The 17,297-nt window shown below is 40.8% G+C and overlaps 3 protein-coding genes across 6 annotated transcripts; 1 reads left to right on the forward strand and 2 right to left on the reverse strand.

The window, feature by feature from the left end:
• The first annotated feature begins 956 nt into the window (after nt 1-956).
• On the forward strand, nt 957-7,937 carry ldhbb (lactate dehydrogenase Bb). 2 transcript variants are annotated; one of them, XM_080876234.1, is made up of 8 exons: nt 957-3,637; nt 4,065-4,201; nt 4,616-4,733; nt 4,953-5,126; nt 5,227-5,400; nt 5,476-5,593; nt 6,117-6,240; nt 7,288-7,937. In XM_080876234.1, exons 1-8 carry the CDS (start codon nt 3,562-3,564, stop codon nt 7,453-7,455), a joined length of 1,089 nt encoding a protein of 362 aa, XP_080732360.1. In that variant the 5' UTR covers nt 957-3,561; the 3' UTR covers nt 7,456-7,937. The 2 variants fall into 2 exon arrangements, with proteins under 2 accessions (XP_080732360.1, XP_080732359.1); XM_080876233.1 differs by having other exon boundaries at nt 957-2,233; nt 7,288-7,933.
• Nucleotides 7,938-8,012: 75 nt separating this feature from the next.
• LOC308392898 (spexin prohormone 1-like) lies at nt 8,013-13,108 on the reverse strand. Of its 2 annotated transcripts, XM_080876239.1 has the most exons (5): nt 9,852-13,108; nt 9,728-9,773; nt 9,581-9,640; nt 8,541-8,627; nt 8,013-8,444 (listed from the first exon to the last, which is right to left on the reverse strand). In XM_080876239.1, exons 1-5 carry the CDS (start codon nt 9,912-9,914, stop codon nt 8,386-8,388), a joined length of 315 nt encoding a protein of 104 aa, XP_080732365.1. In that variant the 5' UTR covers nt 9,915-13,108; the 3' UTR covers nt 8,013-8,385. The 2 variants fall into 2 exon arrangements, with proteins under 2 accessions (XP_080732365.1, XP_080732364.1); XM_080876238.1 differs by having other exon boundaries at nt 9,728-13,108.
• A 37-nt stretch (nt 13,109-13,145) lies between these two features.
• golt1bb (golgi transport 1Bb) lies at nt 13,146-16,700 on the reverse strand. 2 transcript variants are annotated; one of them, XM_080876237.1, is made up of 6 exons: nt 16,509-16,700; nt 15,811-15,902; nt 15,326-15,504; nt 14,952-15,033; nt 13,661-13,676; nt 13,146-13,568 (listed from the first exon to the last, which is right to left on the reverse strand). In XM_080876237.1, exons 1-6 carry the CDS (start codon nt 16,531-16,533, stop codon nt 13,561-13,563), a joined length of 402 nt encoding a protein of 133 aa, XP_080732363.1. In that variant the 5' UTR covers nt 16,534-16,700; the 3' UTR covers nt 13,146-13,560. The 2 variants fall into 2 exon arrangements, with proteins under 2 accessions (XP_080732363.1, XP_080732362.1); XM_080876236.1 differs by having other exon boundaries at nt 13,146-13,676; nt 16,509-16,691.
• Between the last annotated feature and the right edge of the window lie 597 nt (nt 16,701-17,297).

Raw genomic sequence — 17,297 nt, forward strand, 5'->3', positions numbered from 1 at the left:
GGAAAATAAAGAATTCAGCGATCACAGGTTACTGGTTTCGTCCATCCCTGCCAGTCCAGTTCATGTGAGTTTCTACGCGTTGAGTTGTAGTGCTCTGTTGTGCTTTTTCTTTTGTCCTGTTTTTATAAGATTTCTGATCCTTCGGTCCTTTATGCAGGGCTGGCTGTTTAGCGTGCACCCACATAGCCCACCTCACAGGCTGCAGGTGTTTCCAAGAGGAGGAAAGTAAATCCTTTTATTTTTTTATTTTTAATTTTTTCTCTCCTCTTTTTTTTTTTTTTTTCTCCAAACAGTTAGCCTCATTTTATTTTTGTCACAAGTTCCGCCTGGGCAAAATTGTAAAGACGCTCCAGGTTTCTCCGAATGGGGTCGTTTATCCGCTTGGAGTAACAAGCAAGGATGCATTTACTCGAGGGGATGTTGGAAGATTTCTCGGTGGCGGGGATTGTTTCTATTTTGATATTTTTCTAAAGTGGCGTGTTCAACTTTTTATAGCATATTGTAAAGCAATACATGCAAGTAATACTGTATCTTAATCTGAACCTTGCTGAGTTAACTCAAGTGATTTGATCATCAGGCAGCTCTCCCACAACGGACAGAAACGGCAGGGGTTATGTGGGTAAGGATTCTGAATCTGTTTATTTATGATAATGTAGGCAGTGTATCATAAAATAAACTTGGTTGTTGCTAGATTATTTTTTTTTCTTCTGTCTGTGAATCCTTTGAGACCAATAAGTGTTTTATGCATGTTTTGTTTTTCTTTTTTGAACGCCATAGCTTTTCATTTATTGAACATTTGTTGTGATATTAAATAAGAAATCAGATATGGTAGCTTCTGTTGTCATCACTGTAAACTCATGGAGACAATTACAATCTCTGAAGTAAAAATGGTGTTCATTGCTCTCAGAAGCTAGCTTTAATTTGTTTGACAGCGGGCCTCTTCCAGACCAGGCTCCAGGATGGCCCCAGTAACCCTACCCAGGGTAAGGTAACCTGCACCATTGGTCTATAAGTCAAGGTCTTAGTCAGGCCCCTCACCCAGGACCAATTTGCCTTAAGAGACGCTACAAGCAGCAAATTGTCCAGGACAAGATCACTCAGTCACACAGACACCTCCATGACAATAGAGTAGTAGGTCATGGAGTTGAGTTCAGGGGCCTCACTAAGATGCCTACAGAAAGCCTCATAGGTAAGGTGTTTCATGCACGTGGTACTGGGTGAAGACCCAAGACAAGCTGGAGAGATTATGCATCTCAGCTGGTTTAGGTACCTCCCAATATTCCCCCAGAAGATATGTAGGAAGTGGCTGGAGAGAGGGAGGTCCAGGGAACCTCTGCTTGGACTGCTGCCTCCAGGACAGCACGTGCACTGGTGGATTTTTAAAGGCGATGAAAGAATGCGTTTGCACTTTGCTGCATTTCATGCCTTCCCTCATGAACTGCACACAGTGTTTTATGAATCTTTTCTGCATGAGACTGTATCCCCCTGCTGGTTTACTGGTGTGTGTGCTTGTGTTTGACAAAGTGTCCTCATGACACTCAGATCCAGCAGCGTGTAAAAAAGGACTCCGCGTCCAAATGCTCGGTCAGTCCACACCTGCAGCTGAATCACACATCTATTTCTTGGAACAGTTTAAAGAAAAATACAAGCTGAAATAAGTTTGTTTGTTTGTTTGTTTGTTTTTTTTAAAGATAATTGAAAGTCAGGAAATAAAGGCAAAATTACCTAATTTATATTAAGTATATTTACATAGTGAGGTAAAAGGCAGGCCCATCAGAGTGCGTGAGTGTTGTACTGACACTAAAACGCAGGGCTTTTTGTTTGATAATTATTAACTTTGCTAATTCCAACCCAAGACCGGCTAGAAGGACAAACGCCACAAGACCAAATCTGCTGGAGTCACCGGCATGTGGCATTCATTCACCGACTGAATATGTAAAGTAAATGTGACAATAATGTCCGCAACAATAACAGCTCTATTTTTGGTTTATGTTTTTGGAATACGTAGTCATGTTTTGTTATTTTGCATGAAGTGTCAGTGAATGATGTACCAGCTGACTGTGGTGGCCGATGGAGTGCCAAATTGAGTCTTTGCAGGGGACGGAGAGGCTTAGCCCATTAAATCCGGCAGGCTGACAGCACAACAGGAAGAAGAGTAGCCACACCGTACAGCACAACAGAGGAGAGTCTCACTGTAGCCCAAGGAGTTATACCTGGACGCTCAACAAAACAGGTGAACTGCGGTATTTCCGTGTTGTGTAGATAGTATAATTTTATCTTTCTGTTGTTGAAATATGTGTAGCAGTTTGTGACACCTGAATGCCTTTGGCTTTGTTTTGCTTGCATCAGTCCTCTCTTCATTCTCACTTTAGGGTGGTCCATTTCAGTGTGTGCAGAACTGTGAGTCACATTTAAGTTTACATATACGTAGGGTCTGCTTGTGTTTACAGTGGCAGTCAGAGTATTTTTTTTTTTTTAAGGGATTTGTTTTCACAACCACAAATGAAAAGTTTATGTATAAGCAGGGCAATTAGCTAGAAGTTAAAATTCTGCATTACATTAATTTTATAGCTGAGTTTGGGGCTTTAGGCTTTCCTGTTGCTTTGTTTTGTCATCATGTATTCATTATATCTCATCCTCCCCCGCAGTGGCTGTTTAGGTTCAAGTTCAAGGCAGATGTAACTTTTTTCAGACGTCGCAGCCGACTACCTCACTGTGTTGGAGTACCAACCATGCTTCTACTGCAGTTGACTGAGAGTTATGAAAACTGCTGTCACCCTCCCTCCCTCCTTCCCTCCCCAATGACCTTGGATGCTAAGCCATCTCATTAACCGCTCACATTTACATGACTGGAGTGCATGGTGCTGTCAGCTGGTAATCCAGCTTCGGTCTTGGATAATGAATGGATCGTTTCAGCATTGCACTTTCAATAGCAGCATATTCAGCATTCATGCCTGCTATTAGAGACGCACAGGGATGTTAATGTCTGTCTCTTCAAGCATAAGTGCCCCTTGCTTTACATTATTTGCAATTTGCAGTGCATGGTTTTAATCTAATTATTTCTAAACGTATCTGATGGTTGTTTAACAACAGCATCATTTCAGATTCATTACAGGCCAGTGTTTTAAACTGTGCTTAGAGAGACATAAAGCAGGTCCCTTCATTCATTTAGAATAAATTATCAAGCCTTTTAAATAGAAATCAGCTGTTCTTTTGAGACCTCCCATTAGAGGTGAGGTGTAGCAGATGGAAGCAGCGTTAAGGGATTACAGTAACTCCTTTAACAGTCTGCAGTCAGTCAATCAAGTTTGGCATCCGATTATACTGCTACGTCCTCCTCGTTTGGGAAGGAGGGAGGGAGGTGAGGAGCGGAGCTCTGTGCAGCTGACAGCTCCTCCATCTAACCCTGAGTCACATGAGCTCTGTGGGACTGCTGCAGCTGAGCGGATACTTGCCTGGATCGACTGCATTGCAAAAACTGTGACTCAGGGAGGTGTTGTGGATGCAGGAGGGGGGACAGAGCTCTGTAGGAACACGACTTAGTCATCCATCCAGGTGGCCATGCTGATTACATGGTGGTATTTATACCTTGCAGCTCGGAGCTTCATCGGACAATGCAAGTATTGCTGGTGTTTTTGTGTCTGGCCATATGTCATTTCAAGGTGAACTCTCTGCAAATAGAGAACGCGTGAGACAGGACCTAATACGTTTCTGTCTGAGAGCAGATCGCCTTCTTCATACCTGCTAGAAAGGGAAATAATGCACTCTCTAGTTGTCCTTGAAGCCTTTTCTTTTTCCTGCCCTCCTTCCTTTGCCTTCAGTTCCATTTCAAAAAAGAGAAAACTGCTGTAAATGATCGAAGTGTCTGAGAAGTGGTTTTCTTCTATGCCACTGTATGTCAGGCTTGCGTTAGAAATCCCTCTGCACTCTGACTTATTTATGAGTTGTGTGCATGCGAGGCTGCACGCAGGACCATTGGCTACTGTCGTGTCTGTGTAAAATGCTTTGCTGCTTCACCTGACCCTAAACGCTCATCCCTTTCTTCTTTCATTTACACTTCTCAGCACTGAAAATGGCTTCAGTCCTGCAGAAACTGATCACACCGCTGTTCAGTGGTCCACCTGAGCCTCCGAGGAATAAAGTTACAGTGGTGGGTGTGGGCCAGGTTGGCATGGCCTGCGCTCTCAGCATCCTACTCAGGGTAAGAGTCTCACTGGTTCTGCCTCTCAGATTACCACGCTGCCTGCTGGGGTCACGAGATGGGATCATACTCAGGCTCTTCCAAGATTGCCACGAGATTACTGATCTCTTGGTGTCTGATCTGACCGTTATCCCTTTACTGCACTTGTTAACAAGGAAACATGTATTTGTAATCAAAAAGGAAGAATTACAGTGGAGTTCTCCTAAAGCTGTTCAGGTTTTATTTTCATTCACTTAAATTAGATAACCCGTTTCACCGTTGGACTGAATCATACATCATAAAACAATTATTTAAGCCATTAGGCTTAAAACAGACTCACTTGAAGCTCTCTATTATGTTCTTTTTTTCAACTAGTTCTAATGGCAACAAGCAAACTGTACTATGGATCGGTTTGACCTTGTCTGATATGTGCAGGAGCTGGCTGATGAGCTGGCGCTGGTGGATGTGGTGGAGGATAAGCTGAAAGGAGAGATGATGGACCTGCAGCATGGCAGCCTCTTCCTCAAAACCCCCAAAATAGTTGCAGATAAAGGCGAGTTCATATCGCAGACAAACACACATACACACACACATGCAAACACACAGGAGCTCAATCTCATAAAGCAGCCTTAGTTTTAATTAAAACTCTTTAAAAAGTATTTACAGGGTGCAGCTCACTATGGAGCTGTTTAAATTTAATTTCCCACCTTTGCAAAGGTTTGAAGGAGAATGTGAACCCAAACTGATCTGTTTTTTAAAATTTGTATTTCAGACTATTCGGTTACAGCTAACTCCCGCATCGTCGTGGTGACCGCTGGAGTCCGTCAGCAGGAGGGGGAGAGCAGGCTGAACCTCGTTCAGAGAAACGTCAACATCTTTAAGCACATCGTCCCCCAGATTGTCAGATACAGCCCTGACTGCGTCATCATTGTTGTTTCCAATCCAGGTTCAGCCAACCACATAGCTCTTCTTTATTTACGTCCTCAGACATGAAATCTTGCAGTATTCACCTTTTAACACTATAAATCTCTCCCTCTCTCTGACAGTCGATATACTGACTTATGTGACCTGGAAACTGAGCGGGCTTCCAAAGCACCGTGTCATCGGCAGCGGCACCAACTTGGACTCGGCACGCTTCCGTTTCCTGATGGCTGACAAACTGGGAATCCACCCGAGCAGCTTCAACGGATGGATCCTGGGAGAGCATGGAGACACAAGTGGTGAGGATGCTGTAGGCAATAACTGTGTATGGTGTGTACGTGCATGAAGGTTGATGGTTTCCAGATGTGTTACAGTGCCTGTGTGGAGTGGAACAAACGTGGCTGGAGTCAGCCTGCAGACGTTAAACCCTGATATCGGCACTGACAGCGACGACGAGAACTGGAAAGAGACTCACAAGAAGGTGGTGGACAGGTAGGCTGGAGGTCGCTTAAATCTAGTTTATGGATACAATATTTTAAAGTATGATCTTTTTAAACTCACCTGCTAGTGGTGAGCCGATATCTCTGTTCACTGATGGGCAAGTTGATAACACAGTCACAGTCAATGCTGGACATGTGCACTGTCAGCAAAGAGCTGCACCTTATTGGTCGGAAACCCTGACATGGGTCAGATTTCAAACTAAGGCCAACATGGAAGCTCATCTGCAAACTTTCTCTTCAATTCTGAAATTCTTCAGGCTAAAAGTCTCTCTTTCTTTCATGCTGGATCAACATCAGCGAGTTTAAAATATTGTGTAGATGAGTGTAGATCTCATCTTTACCGAGTCAACACCACGTCACAATACAATGGCTGACCGTTTAGACACGACACAGACGTATCACCTATCGCTACCTTAGCTGTTACCTGTCACTGTCTTAATCAATCTCGGTGAATTTTCATGATTTTAGACACTTTAGACATGTTTTTGTTTGTTTGTTTGTTTTACATCTCTTAGTGCCTATGAGGTGATCAAACTGAAAGGCTACACCAACTGGGCCATCGGTCTCAGCGTAGCCGACCTGACAGAGAGTCTCATAAGGAACATGAACAGGATTCATCCCGTCTCCACCATGGTGGAGGTAACAGACGCTCATGTTCATGTACTCGTTAAAGAATTTCCCAGTATTCTTTAAAATATAACTTTAACTAGAATTTTGAATCCAAAATGTATAAAGTGTGAGTGTAATTACCAGTTGTGTTAAATAAAGCTCTTTTTTTTCCCAAGCCACTTTTCTGATAGTAAGAGTGAAACACTAAGCCAAAAAAGAATCATCAGATGTAATCATCTGTTTGGATAATCATTATATATTCCAAAAGGCAAGTTTCAAGGAAAAACGCAGAACATTTGCAGGTTCAGTCGACACGTTCTCTAGAGTTGAAGCCCGGCAACCTCAGTCACCAGAGCAAGGGTGGGGAACTCCAGGCCTCAAGGGCCTGTGTCCTGCAGGTTTTAGATATCACCCTGGGTCAACACACATGAATCAAATGATAAGTTCATTACTAGGCCTCATTACCGGACATGTTGAGGAGGTAATTTAACCATTTAAATCAGCTGTGTTGGATCACGGACACGTCTAAAACATGCAGGACACCGGTCCTTGAGGCCCAGAGTTCCCCACCCCTGGGCTAGAGCATAAGACTGTTGATCTCAGGGTCGTGGGCTCAAGCTCCACGTTGGGTGTTCAGATTTCAACTCCACCCCCTTTGAGCTTGTGCGAGTACATATGTAATATATTTCATGATGTGTAGATGCACTAGATCAGCGGTGTCGAACTGCAGGCCTCGAGGGCTGGTGTCCTGCAGGTTTTAGATGGGTCCTTGAGCCAACACAGCTGATTTAAATGCCAAATGACCTACTCAACATGTCTTGAAGTTCTCCAGAGACCTGGTAATGAACTAATCATGTGATTCAGGTGTGTTGACCCAGGGTGATATCTAAAACCTGCAGGACACCAGCCCTCGAGGCCTGGAGTTCGACACCCCTGTTCTATACACAGTAATGTCATATTTTAATATTTAAAAAACAATTGCTTTCCCTATAGTTCCCCTCTTTAGACCTCTATAGCAAGTCTTTGTTATGACGCTAAGCCCTTCCACATAAAGACAGTGTGCTTTGTCATTAACAGGGCATGTACGGGATCAGTGACGAGGTCTATCTGAGTCTGCCCTGCGTGCTGAACAGCGGGGGTGTGGCTAGCGTGATCAACATGACCCTGACAGATGAAGAGGTGGCCCAGCTGCAGGCCAGCGCTAACACACTCTGGGACATCCAGAAGGACTTGCAGGATGTCTAACCTGCCCGCAGGGGGAGCTAATAGCTACACCTTCCTGACTACTCATGACCTTCAGCATCACTCCACGGTCACACCAGAAAGCTTTGCCCCTCTGCACCTTCAGCCTACTGCACTATGTAGATTCCCAGATTTTTGGAGGGGTTTCATCCAGCCAGATTTAGCCGTAGGGGTCAGTTTGTGCACTTCTGCTCGCTGGAGACCAAAAGGTGACCCCAATAATGAGTGAGATGCTCTGACTCATTTGTCCTTTGCTGTGTTGCACTGTGGGACCACGTGTCATGTTGCTTTGGCAACTAATAAAAGAAGCAGGGACTAAAGCAATAAGTGCAGTGTTTCAGTTCTTCAGTGTTGGCTATTTATGTAGCGTGATAGAAATCTGTGAACATGGGCTTTCTCTTTTGCTGAAAGTGAAGAGCAGAGTGTTACATGTGGCCTATGATCTAACAACATGGTTCAATAAAATAAATCCTAAAACCCTGCTGGAAGCTCATGGTGATTTTACTGGAATGTATTAGTCGATGAACTCTGTCTGATCCCGATCGTCTACCTCCGACACGGCTCTCTCAGTGACCGCTGTGAAGACGGCGCGATGATGAGTGACTGATAGTTTGTCATCCTGGTGTTAATCACTTCATGGTGTGAATGAGTGACTGGCGTAATTGTTTTAATAAGTTGACAAGGATGAGTGTAAATGGAAATCCATCCATGCGTCACACCACCAAACTGCACATGATGACAGTCAAATGAAGAGATAAACTCACGCATAAATCAGACTCTAACATCTTGCAGATGGACATTTTCATTTATTTTGCGCATTTTATTATAAGTTAAGTCAAATTTGCGACACGCAGACAAACATCAACAATAACAATAAAATGTAACAAGCAACATAAGAAACAGAAAAACATAGAACTGGGCTCTGATGAATGTTCACAAGTGGGTTCTATTCACCTCCTGATAGTCCAGGTGATTATCTGGATTGCCTGCATCTGAGGATTAAAAAAAAGAGCCATAAATAATCTTAAAGCAGTTCAGGAGGATCTGGTAAGTCAGGGTGTTGGTGGTGATGAATTCCAAGGTTTTACCTTCTTCTACAGCTCGCTGTAGGAGTTCCAGTAAAATGGATAAAAGCAAAGAAGAGCCTCGGCCATCGCTGTTCTGCTTGTGAGTCCCTGCAGAGAATCGGAGCAGAAATGGCAGTATTTGGAAAAGAAACAAAAAACTGTGCAACCAACAAAATACAAATATAGCTGTGTGAAGAGGAGACTAAGATTTCCTCTTTTTTATCTTCCGTATGAAACCCTCGGAAATAAACACCCAGGATCAGGCTGATGAAATCACATATGTGGCACTTCACCCTCTTAACGCCTCGTGTATCATATTTGACACATACAGTTTTTGAGACTTCTACATCATCAGTGGGGATTGTCTAAAATCTAAATAAATTCCACAATACACTTTGTTTTTTTTTTAAAAATTAATTTTCTGGTAATTATTTCATTGTTCAGGCTTTAAAGGGTTAAAACAAGGAACACAAAATTAATAAGTAAACATAACAAAATGTAATATTTATTATGATTTCTAACTCTGGTAATAAGCCATCACTTCAAACATGATAGCAAAATAATTTATTCATGGAGTTTTTACTCTGATGGAAATAAAATACCTGCAAACTAAAAAATTTAACAAACTCTTAAAACTGCCTAGGATTAAAAAGCAGAAGAAGAAGAAGAAGCTCTCATTAATGACTGATTTCTGAAACATTAGTAAATGTTTCAGAAAATGTAACCAGTTCAAAATCACAATATCAGCCTTATTTCTAGAGTACATTTAAAACAAACAAGCTCGACCATAGTGCTTTACAAGTTAGTGTAAAACAAACAAGATCAATAAAATGAATAAAATCAAGTAAATCATTAAAAAACTAACAAATACAATAAATGTGAGTAAAAACAAACTAAAACAAAAAGTTACCACAATATTAAGTACAAACTTATTCCAAAGGATGATTTCTTACAAATGAATACAGGCTCCTAAGAGCCAAATACAATACTAGTCAGCTTACACAGAATATTTACTTGTTTATCTGATTACACTACTCGAGCTGCATCATGTATTCACACACCTGAGTGAAAAGTGCTTTCTTCCTCTCTTCTGGCACGCTCCAAAAATGAGCGGCGTCCCTCTGTAAAAGATCAGCACACTATATTGTTTCGATCTGATAGACGTCTAAAATCTGGGTGACTGTTTGCTGCCGTCAGTGCGTTCTTACGTGCTCCTTTCAGGTATAGGATCGCCTGAGAAGTCCAGTTTCTCCTCTGAAAAGGGAAAAGAAAATTCTGTTCCAGCTCAGGCTGATCAGGGTTAAACATGACAAAAGAAAAATACCGACTAACCTGTGGAGCAGTCCAACACTGAGAAACCAGCGACAGCAAAAGCAGCGTGACTAGTAGAGACATTGTTGAACTCTGCAACAGAACAAGAGGGGGAAAAATGTTTTTCTGAGAAGTATACGTTTAATTACAGTCATCCAGCACACATCTATTTCTCTGTGTTTAGATGTAAACTCACTGTAAACAAATTTTAAAGCACCTCATCGGCATCTAGATGCCAGTAATTTACAGTAAAATGTTTGCAGTAACTTTACAGTAAATTACATTTTCTGTCATTTTTATTACAGTAAATGTACTTTAAATTAAATTACAGCCACTACCTTCAAGTAAATTTACAGTTGGACACCAGTAAGTTGTGGTTTGTGTACATTATACAGTTAAAATGTATTTATAATAACAGTATTTGTAGCATATTTTCATTAATAGTGTTTTATTTTACTTCAATTTATAGCATTCTGACTTTGTTACATGTTACTAATGTAAACACACTATAATAAATCTCTGTAAGCAGGTTTAAGAAATTGCCCGTGTATTTTTAGCAAGTAAACTTCTCCTGTACACACAATTGTGAGCTGTTGTATTGTACTAACACCTCACTATACTAACTACTACTGAATGACAATAGTTACATGTTTTCTGTCTGTGCTTTATTAGCTTTATGATTTATTATGCTGTATTGTGTTATAAACAAATTTTATTTTGCTCATAAATAGTAAAAGGTAGACTTAGAAAGTAAAAGTTTAATTTACTTAATTTTTTCACATTTAAGAAAATTAAAATATTATATATAACTAAGAAGAGGGATATCTTACCTTTTACTTTAAGCGTTGTGCTCTCCTGCAGGTTGCAGCTGGTTTAAATGTTTAATGTTTCCCTGTCAGTGCAGTCACATCGTTTGTAAGAAAAAAACAACTGATGACGCTGACAGGTGTCTTAATCACTTCACACCTACTTCTTCAGCTGACGGTGCTGTTAAAGATGTCGCTGCACATTAATCGCAGACGCATGAGAGACACTCAAACTTTTAAGTCTTGCAAGCAGCAGAGTATTTTCACAGGGTCACTGCAGGACGACAACGCCGGTGAGATTTTATGAATGAAGTTGATGCGGTGAGCAGTGATGAGGTGGCAGGTGCAGATGCCAGAATAAGACAATTCTAGTCCTTCAAGGGCCCTGTGTAATCTGCAAATCTATTTTATTGGCTACAACTGATTTGTCCATGACTTCAGTAGGTCTTCTCCCAAATTGCGGTCATCATTGTGAGGAGCACTACTTGCTCATAGGGGGCGGAGTCATATGATTGTTCAAGTGTCTTGGTAATATTGCAGGGTCTTTGTCTCTTTAATATAAAGCCTTGGGGCAACTGTTGTTTTGAACTGCAGCTATGTAATAAAACTAAAGTGAATGGTGGTCTTTGCTAAAATAAGACCAGCACTGTATTAATGTGAACTATGGATGAACTTAAGTCTTGCCGTGGCTTAAGTGCATTGGTCCTTCAGCCAGGTGAGCTAAAAATATACACATACTAATACATTTTAACCTCTCAAACATTTTCTAAGAGACATTTAGGCCTTTACTATCACAACATGGCAATTAATGTGTTTATTTCAAAGGCAAATATAAGTGTAGTTAAATTAAATGTGTTTGTTCTACCAAGGGCTCTAGCAAAAATATTTAAGTAACCCATCATTAGTTTTTCTTCCACTTTTATTATGAATGCAGTGCATTTGCTTGAAGATGATGGATTTGTATCAAAGTTTGAGAATGTGGGTTCGACATGAGGAGCAGAAGCCTGGATCAGCTGAAAGCATGAAGGACATTGGATGACATGAGGACCTTGAATTTATTTGTTATTTTTGTTTCAACTGTTTTAGAAATTTCACACATACATAAATCTCTGTGTTTATGACCTGTACACACTGTGTATAAACAGTTAATTCGTTTTGAATTATAAATCTAATCTCTGATATGTGAATGCTTAAAGGGAACGTATTATCATTTCACAGTGGTTGACGTTGTCATATAAAGCTGGCTTAAGACTCATCAGAGTAAACACCAGTTTGATGACCAACCTTTCCATCAGAAGTTGACCGTACAGCACCCTCAACCAGTGAGTGACCACTTTGAATCACAAAGTGACCGCACAGGTCGCCTGTTGGGAGGCAACCTGCGGGCCACTCGGACTAACTGCAATCAGTCTCATGCAGATTGGTGAATATTTACAATGCCGACCAATTAAAAACGCAGAGTGCCAACACACTGCAATCTAAACAAGTCAGTCTGTGCCAATCAGCGCAACTCATCTGCAACACGCCTCTCTGTAACAGGACTCAACTGGTTTCCAGCTGCTTATATAGTTAAATCCCTGTCCTGTAACAACACCGTCACTGTTTTTGGATGAATTTGTTTCAAATCAATGAGTTTTCAGCTGGACTCTGAATCTAAATGGTTTAGACTTCTGTTTATATACATGGCAACAAATTTGGAAATTTATGCTAGTAAATCTTATATATATTATTGAGTATAACCACCGTATTATCACAAACAGATTGCATGTGGATGCCAACTTGAGCACATTCAATCGTACACTGATAGCAGACTGAATCCATTTAATGCTGTTGTATTGCCACCTTTGAATCCAGCAACTGACTACAAGTGGTTGCAGACTTGGTCCCTGCCTCTGAAGCAACCAAGACAATGAGATTAGTTTACTACACACGATCATACAGTCTCCAACCGCCTTCTTCTAAATATGTCCCTGCTGCAACAACCTGAATAAAATTAGTAGGTCATTAGCAAGACTTGACCACATGCTCAGGTGGCAACACCTAACCATACTGAAGTTTAAATAAATGTAAGTAAATATAAGTTTTTGGAAGAAAATAAAACTACTTTTAAAAGTACTTTTATTGTACCATGTTAATTTAGTCATGAGCTGCTGTAACATGAATCAAATGGATGAATTGCCACCTCAGCATCAGTGGAGTTCTATAAAGTCTAATGACCTACTGATTTTATTCAGGTGTGCTGCAGAGGGACACATGGAAAAGTTTCAGGACACCGGCCATCGAGGACTGAAGTTGAACACCTGTGCATTAAAGGGTAAAACAGCTTGTTTCAGAGGACATGTGCATTAGAGGAGCTTCACCAAGGCCCAGTATGGGTGAACCATGTAAAGCTCTTCTAGTAGAGTCCCTGAATAGATGGAGCTGGGCTTCTTTTAGCAAATCATACTGTTATTACCCAAAACGCAGGTAAGATCTGGGACATCTAAATTACTTACGCTACAAAACAAAATTTATAAAATGCACACTTTATTTCAAGCGCTTAGAAAAGTTACAGTTAAACATCTCCATCCAGGACAATATAAACTGTTTTTACATTTCTGCCACATTTAGCTCAACTGCACATTTTTTTAAAGTATAAAATTCCACTAACTCTTCATGGAGGGAAAAAAAAGGCCCTCAGTGTCTGTTCAGGCACACAGATGCTGTCACTGTCCTCCGAGTTAATCCAGTGGTCCCAGATTATCAGTCCATAAATATCAGAGTGGAATGACATAAAAGAGAAACTGCTTTCAGCCTTAAAAAAAGATCTCTTGGTAATGTTTTCCAGTAGCAGTCAGAAACAGTTTCCCTCTAATAGAATTAAATGTACAGTCAGTCAGACATCCACAGATGCGTGTGTCTTTTGTGCAGAGTAATGTTTGGATTCACAGCTCTGGAATGGCAATGGTCAAAATATACAGTCACCATGAGGCGGTAAGAAACGCTGAAACTGTCCTCTTTGTTATACCATCGTGTTGCTCTCACCAATTTTGTCCACCAGCTGAAATAAAACATGAAAAAGGGCAGAATTATTTACGAGTTGTTATGCGAAGGATGATTTAAAATAACATGTATGAAGCAGAACATGCAAGGATGATGATGTTGATAATGCAGTGAGGTTTTTATATTGGTAAACAGCTGTAAAATATTAGCAACCACGGCAGAATTAACTGATCCTGGACGCTGACGGTTTCCAAGAAGCTACAAAAGGCTTCAAAGACACGAGACTGAGCGGGGAATCCCATGAGGTCGTGCTCAGGACAACAGGGACCCTGTTATTAGACTAGATGAGAGAAAGACCAGAGCCCTCTCATCTAAAAAACCTTCCTCAGCTTTTGGAGCCATTTCACTCTAAAAATCTTTAAAGCCCACATAGATCAACAAAGTAATATCAGCTTCTTTAAAAACTTTCAGCTGCTTTTTGCCGTAAATGCCATTTGTATCATCTAATGGAAAAAGTTCATGTTTAGCTTAGAGAACTAATCCCCAAATATTTTGATAATCAATTCTTTGCACTTAACATTATTCAAATACGAATAAAGAAAACAAATCCCTGGTTCCAGCTTCTCAAATGCAAGATTTTAAATGGTGTATTTTAGTCATATATGGTGGTAAACTGAATTTTGTTTAGCACAAATAAAACAAGATAGTTTAGTATTCGTATAATTATACTTGCATGACTTTTTAGACAACGGGCTGCAAATACCAGATTTTTCCATGTCTGCCAAAGACTGTATTTAAAAGATGGAGGAGGCCACCGTGACACCCTTTGATTAGCAAAATTCTGCTTCCAGGCCTTGAGCTTAAATAGATGCAAGGTGCGGATCAGACCATGAGTCTGAGTGACTCGGCCACAATGTAGGTGGCGTACCCTGCTATTTCAACTACAGCTGGAATCTCATGTACACAGTGGACATCATGTTGTATTTAATGAAACCTGAAAGTAGCAACTGAGACCATAACCTAAGCAGGAGAGCCAGAAGCCATTTTCTCATGCACTTCTATAGAATCTGACTTCTTACTGCAACCAGAGAGGCTTGCATAAAAGAAAACTGCAGGTGCACTCAGAGAGCACCTTCTCCACCATGACCAACTTTTATTATTACTGCATCAAAGATTAGTGGAATCTTCCTCTCCACAAAGTTTCATCAAATTCAGACAGTGTTTATTTACTGTTAGTCCTGCAGACAAATGTCATTGAAAGCCTTATAAAGCTAAACAATATTTGTGATTAGTGACCCTTATTAAGGTTAAAGTGCCTGAGAGTGACACTTACCGCACTGATCCCCGGTAAGCTGAGCAAAGATCCGAGCACAGGCACTCGTCTGATGAATCCGACTGCCACCGGGAAGAATCCCCTGTTAACGAGTGCAAGAATAAAGTGAGACTTGGAAATTGTTTTGGACATGTGCAGAGGAGAGATAGTGGACAGTGTTGAATATGGAGGTGCCAGGCAGGAGGAAAGAGGGAAGACGGCAGAAGAGGTTCATGGATATAGTGAAGGAGGACATGCAGAGGGATTGAGGTGACAAAGGACGTTAGGTATAGGGAGAGATTCGGGTAGATGATCCACCGTGGCAACCCCTAATAGGGAGCAGCCAAACGAGGAAGAAGAGGAAAAGGAGTTCAGCCCTTTCTGACTGAGCTGACCTGAATAAGAGGAAGAAACCGTAGATCTCCAGAACAACCCCAACAATCGGCCAGCCAAGCAGAACCACCAACACTCCTCCCAGGAAGAAGCTGGTGGCTTTTAGTTTGTGCCTCTGGAAGAAAAACCTGAAGGTACGCTCGAGGCCGATGACGAACGACAGTCCGGAGACAAATAGAATCTGCACAGGAAACAACATGTCACGGGTCCAAGATCTTTTAGGTTATATAGGATAGACTTTCACACTGTGTTATAATTACTAGGTAGGTTCTGTGCTCACAGCAATTTTTAATCTAATAATTTACCCGATATAAACATTCATTTTTAACATCTGTTTCCTTTTTACTGCCCTGCTCTAGAGCAGCAAAGAAAAGATCAACTTCCACTCACATCAGCAAATGTGATCATATGGACCAACAGCCAAATGGCAATCAACAATACAGGTACTACTCTGATATATCAATGAACCCAAAAACCATCAACTCACATTTCCAATGGCAAGGAGAGCTTTATCAAAAAACAGCATCATCCCAAAGAAGAGGAAAAACACACCAAACCCCGTCAGACCCATCCCAATCTCTGCAGACATCAAGAAAAAGAAAGAAGTTATTAATAAGTCGCATGATCTACTTTGGTTTACATGGATTTCAATTTTATTAAAGAAATGCAGAATGACTATTCATTAAGGGGGGTATTCATATTCATTTCCAGCTTCACATTTTATTACAAGGCAGCTTTGCATGATCCAGTCCAAAATAAGCCTTGTTTTTCTTACAGTGGGACTCTGGATTAGCCAGCTTTAAGCAAGCTTTCTTATTATTGGCTGCCCTTTGCAGACAGAAGGTTTGAACAGCAGGTAGGTGGGACTTCTGTGCTGACATCACACAGCCAAGTGTAAAAAAACAACAACAAAAAACCAAGCAGTTAAATGACTCGTGCACATACGCTAACCTCGTTGGTTTACACTTCGGCCGTGCTCGATATACGTTTTTTTTTTTTTTAAACAAGAAACAAGTGAAAAAGAAAAAAAAACAGTTCCCCTTTACAGCTACTTCACGTGGTGACGTAGCGTTGCTCTCAGCCAATCGTGTTTGAGCTGCTGGCCTCGTACATTCAGCTAAACCCGGTTTCGCACAGAAACACTAGAAAGACAAAGAACAGCATAGAAACAGAAGCGGCTCTTACTTTGTGAATCCGTGAGCGAAATCATTTTGGTATCCGCTGAAGACTCTGTCCAATCACCAAGAGGTCGCAACGACTCAAACTGGCAGCTTTACGAAAGCAGCGTAGCCAAAGTGTTGATGCTACAAGCGGCAGTAGCAGCAGTGGAGGCAAAGGTAGCGGTTCATTACGCAACCACGTCAGCCGGAGCCACGTATACGCGCACGCCAGCAAAGATCGTCTATGATGACACTCACTGATCCAACACACTCTGCCAATTTTGCTGTCTGTGTGTGCACGTTTAGAAAAAAAGTACTTGTTATCCTTTGGTCTTATTAATTTGATTTATTTGGCTGTTGTAATCATTTAACTGTAAGACATCTGTAGTCCAAAAATATATAAGGTGTCATATCAGATAATTATTAGATGTTTCAAATTGTAAATGTTATTGATATTGGATCGATGCTAGCGCGAAATAATCAGTACTTTATTTTTATCCCTCAAGTTTAGTATGTAGATCATTGAATTGTGTTATATATTTTTTTTTAATTAAAACATTTGGAAAAAGAAAAATGTCTGAACCTTTTTTGGCTTGACTGTCATATCTATTTTATCTATAGTCTATAACATATTTAAAAACAAAGTCCGTCAGAGACAGGCATATTTACATTCCAGCTCTCCAAAAAGGTCATTGTTAAAATCCATGAAACGCTGATTGTGTTGACTTTTTATTATGGAAAGTAAAACCACAGTGATTTAAATCTTTTCAAAATTTGCAAATGGATGATGATTCATGTCATAAATCCCAGCACC

Source organism: Rhamphochromis sp. 'chilingali', assembly GCF_963969265.1.
Source record: "Rhamphochromis sp. 'chilingali' genome assembly, chromosome: 2".
Classification (NCBI taxonomy): Eukaryota; Metazoa; Chordata; class Actinopteri; order Cichliformes; family Cichlidae; genus Rhamphochromis; species Rhamphochromis sp. 'chilingali'.

Coding starts and splice junctions, on each gene's coding strand:
- ldhbb (XM_080876234.1), top strand. CDS start 3,562: ATGCTGATTACATGGTGGTATTTATACCTTGCAGCTCGGAGCTTCATC. Junction 3,638..4,064: donor CAAGTATTGCTGGTGTTTTT/GTGTCTGGCCAT, acceptor TACACTTCTCAG/CACTGAAAATGGCTTCAGTC. Junction 6,241..7,287: donor CCGTCTCCACCATGGTGGAG/GTAACAGACGCT, acceptor TGTCATTAACAG/GGCATGTACGGGATCAGTGA.
- LOC308392898 (XM_080876238.1), bottom strand. CDS start 9,914: ATGTCTCTACTAGTCACGCTGCTTTTGCTGTCGCTGGTTTCTCAGTGT. Junction 9,641..9,727: donor CCTATACCTGAAAGGAGCAC/GTAAGAACGCAC, acceptor GATCTTTTACAG/AGGGACGCCGCTCATTTTTG. Junction 8,445..8,540: donor ACAGCGAGCTGTAGAAGAAG/GTAAAACCTTGG, acceptor TTTAATCCTCAG/ATGCAGGCAATCCAGATAAT.
- golt1bb (XM_080876236.1), bottom strand. CDS start 16,533: ATGATTTCGCTCACGGATTCACAAA. Junction 15,505..15,810: donor CTCTCCTTGCCATTGGAAAT/GTGAGTTGATGG, acceptor TTTCCTGTGCAG/ATTCTATTTGTCTCCGGACT. Junction 13,677..14,951: donor GCTTACCGGGGATCAGTGCG/GTAAGTGTCACT, acceptor GTTTTATTTCAG/CTGGTGGACAAAATTGGTGA.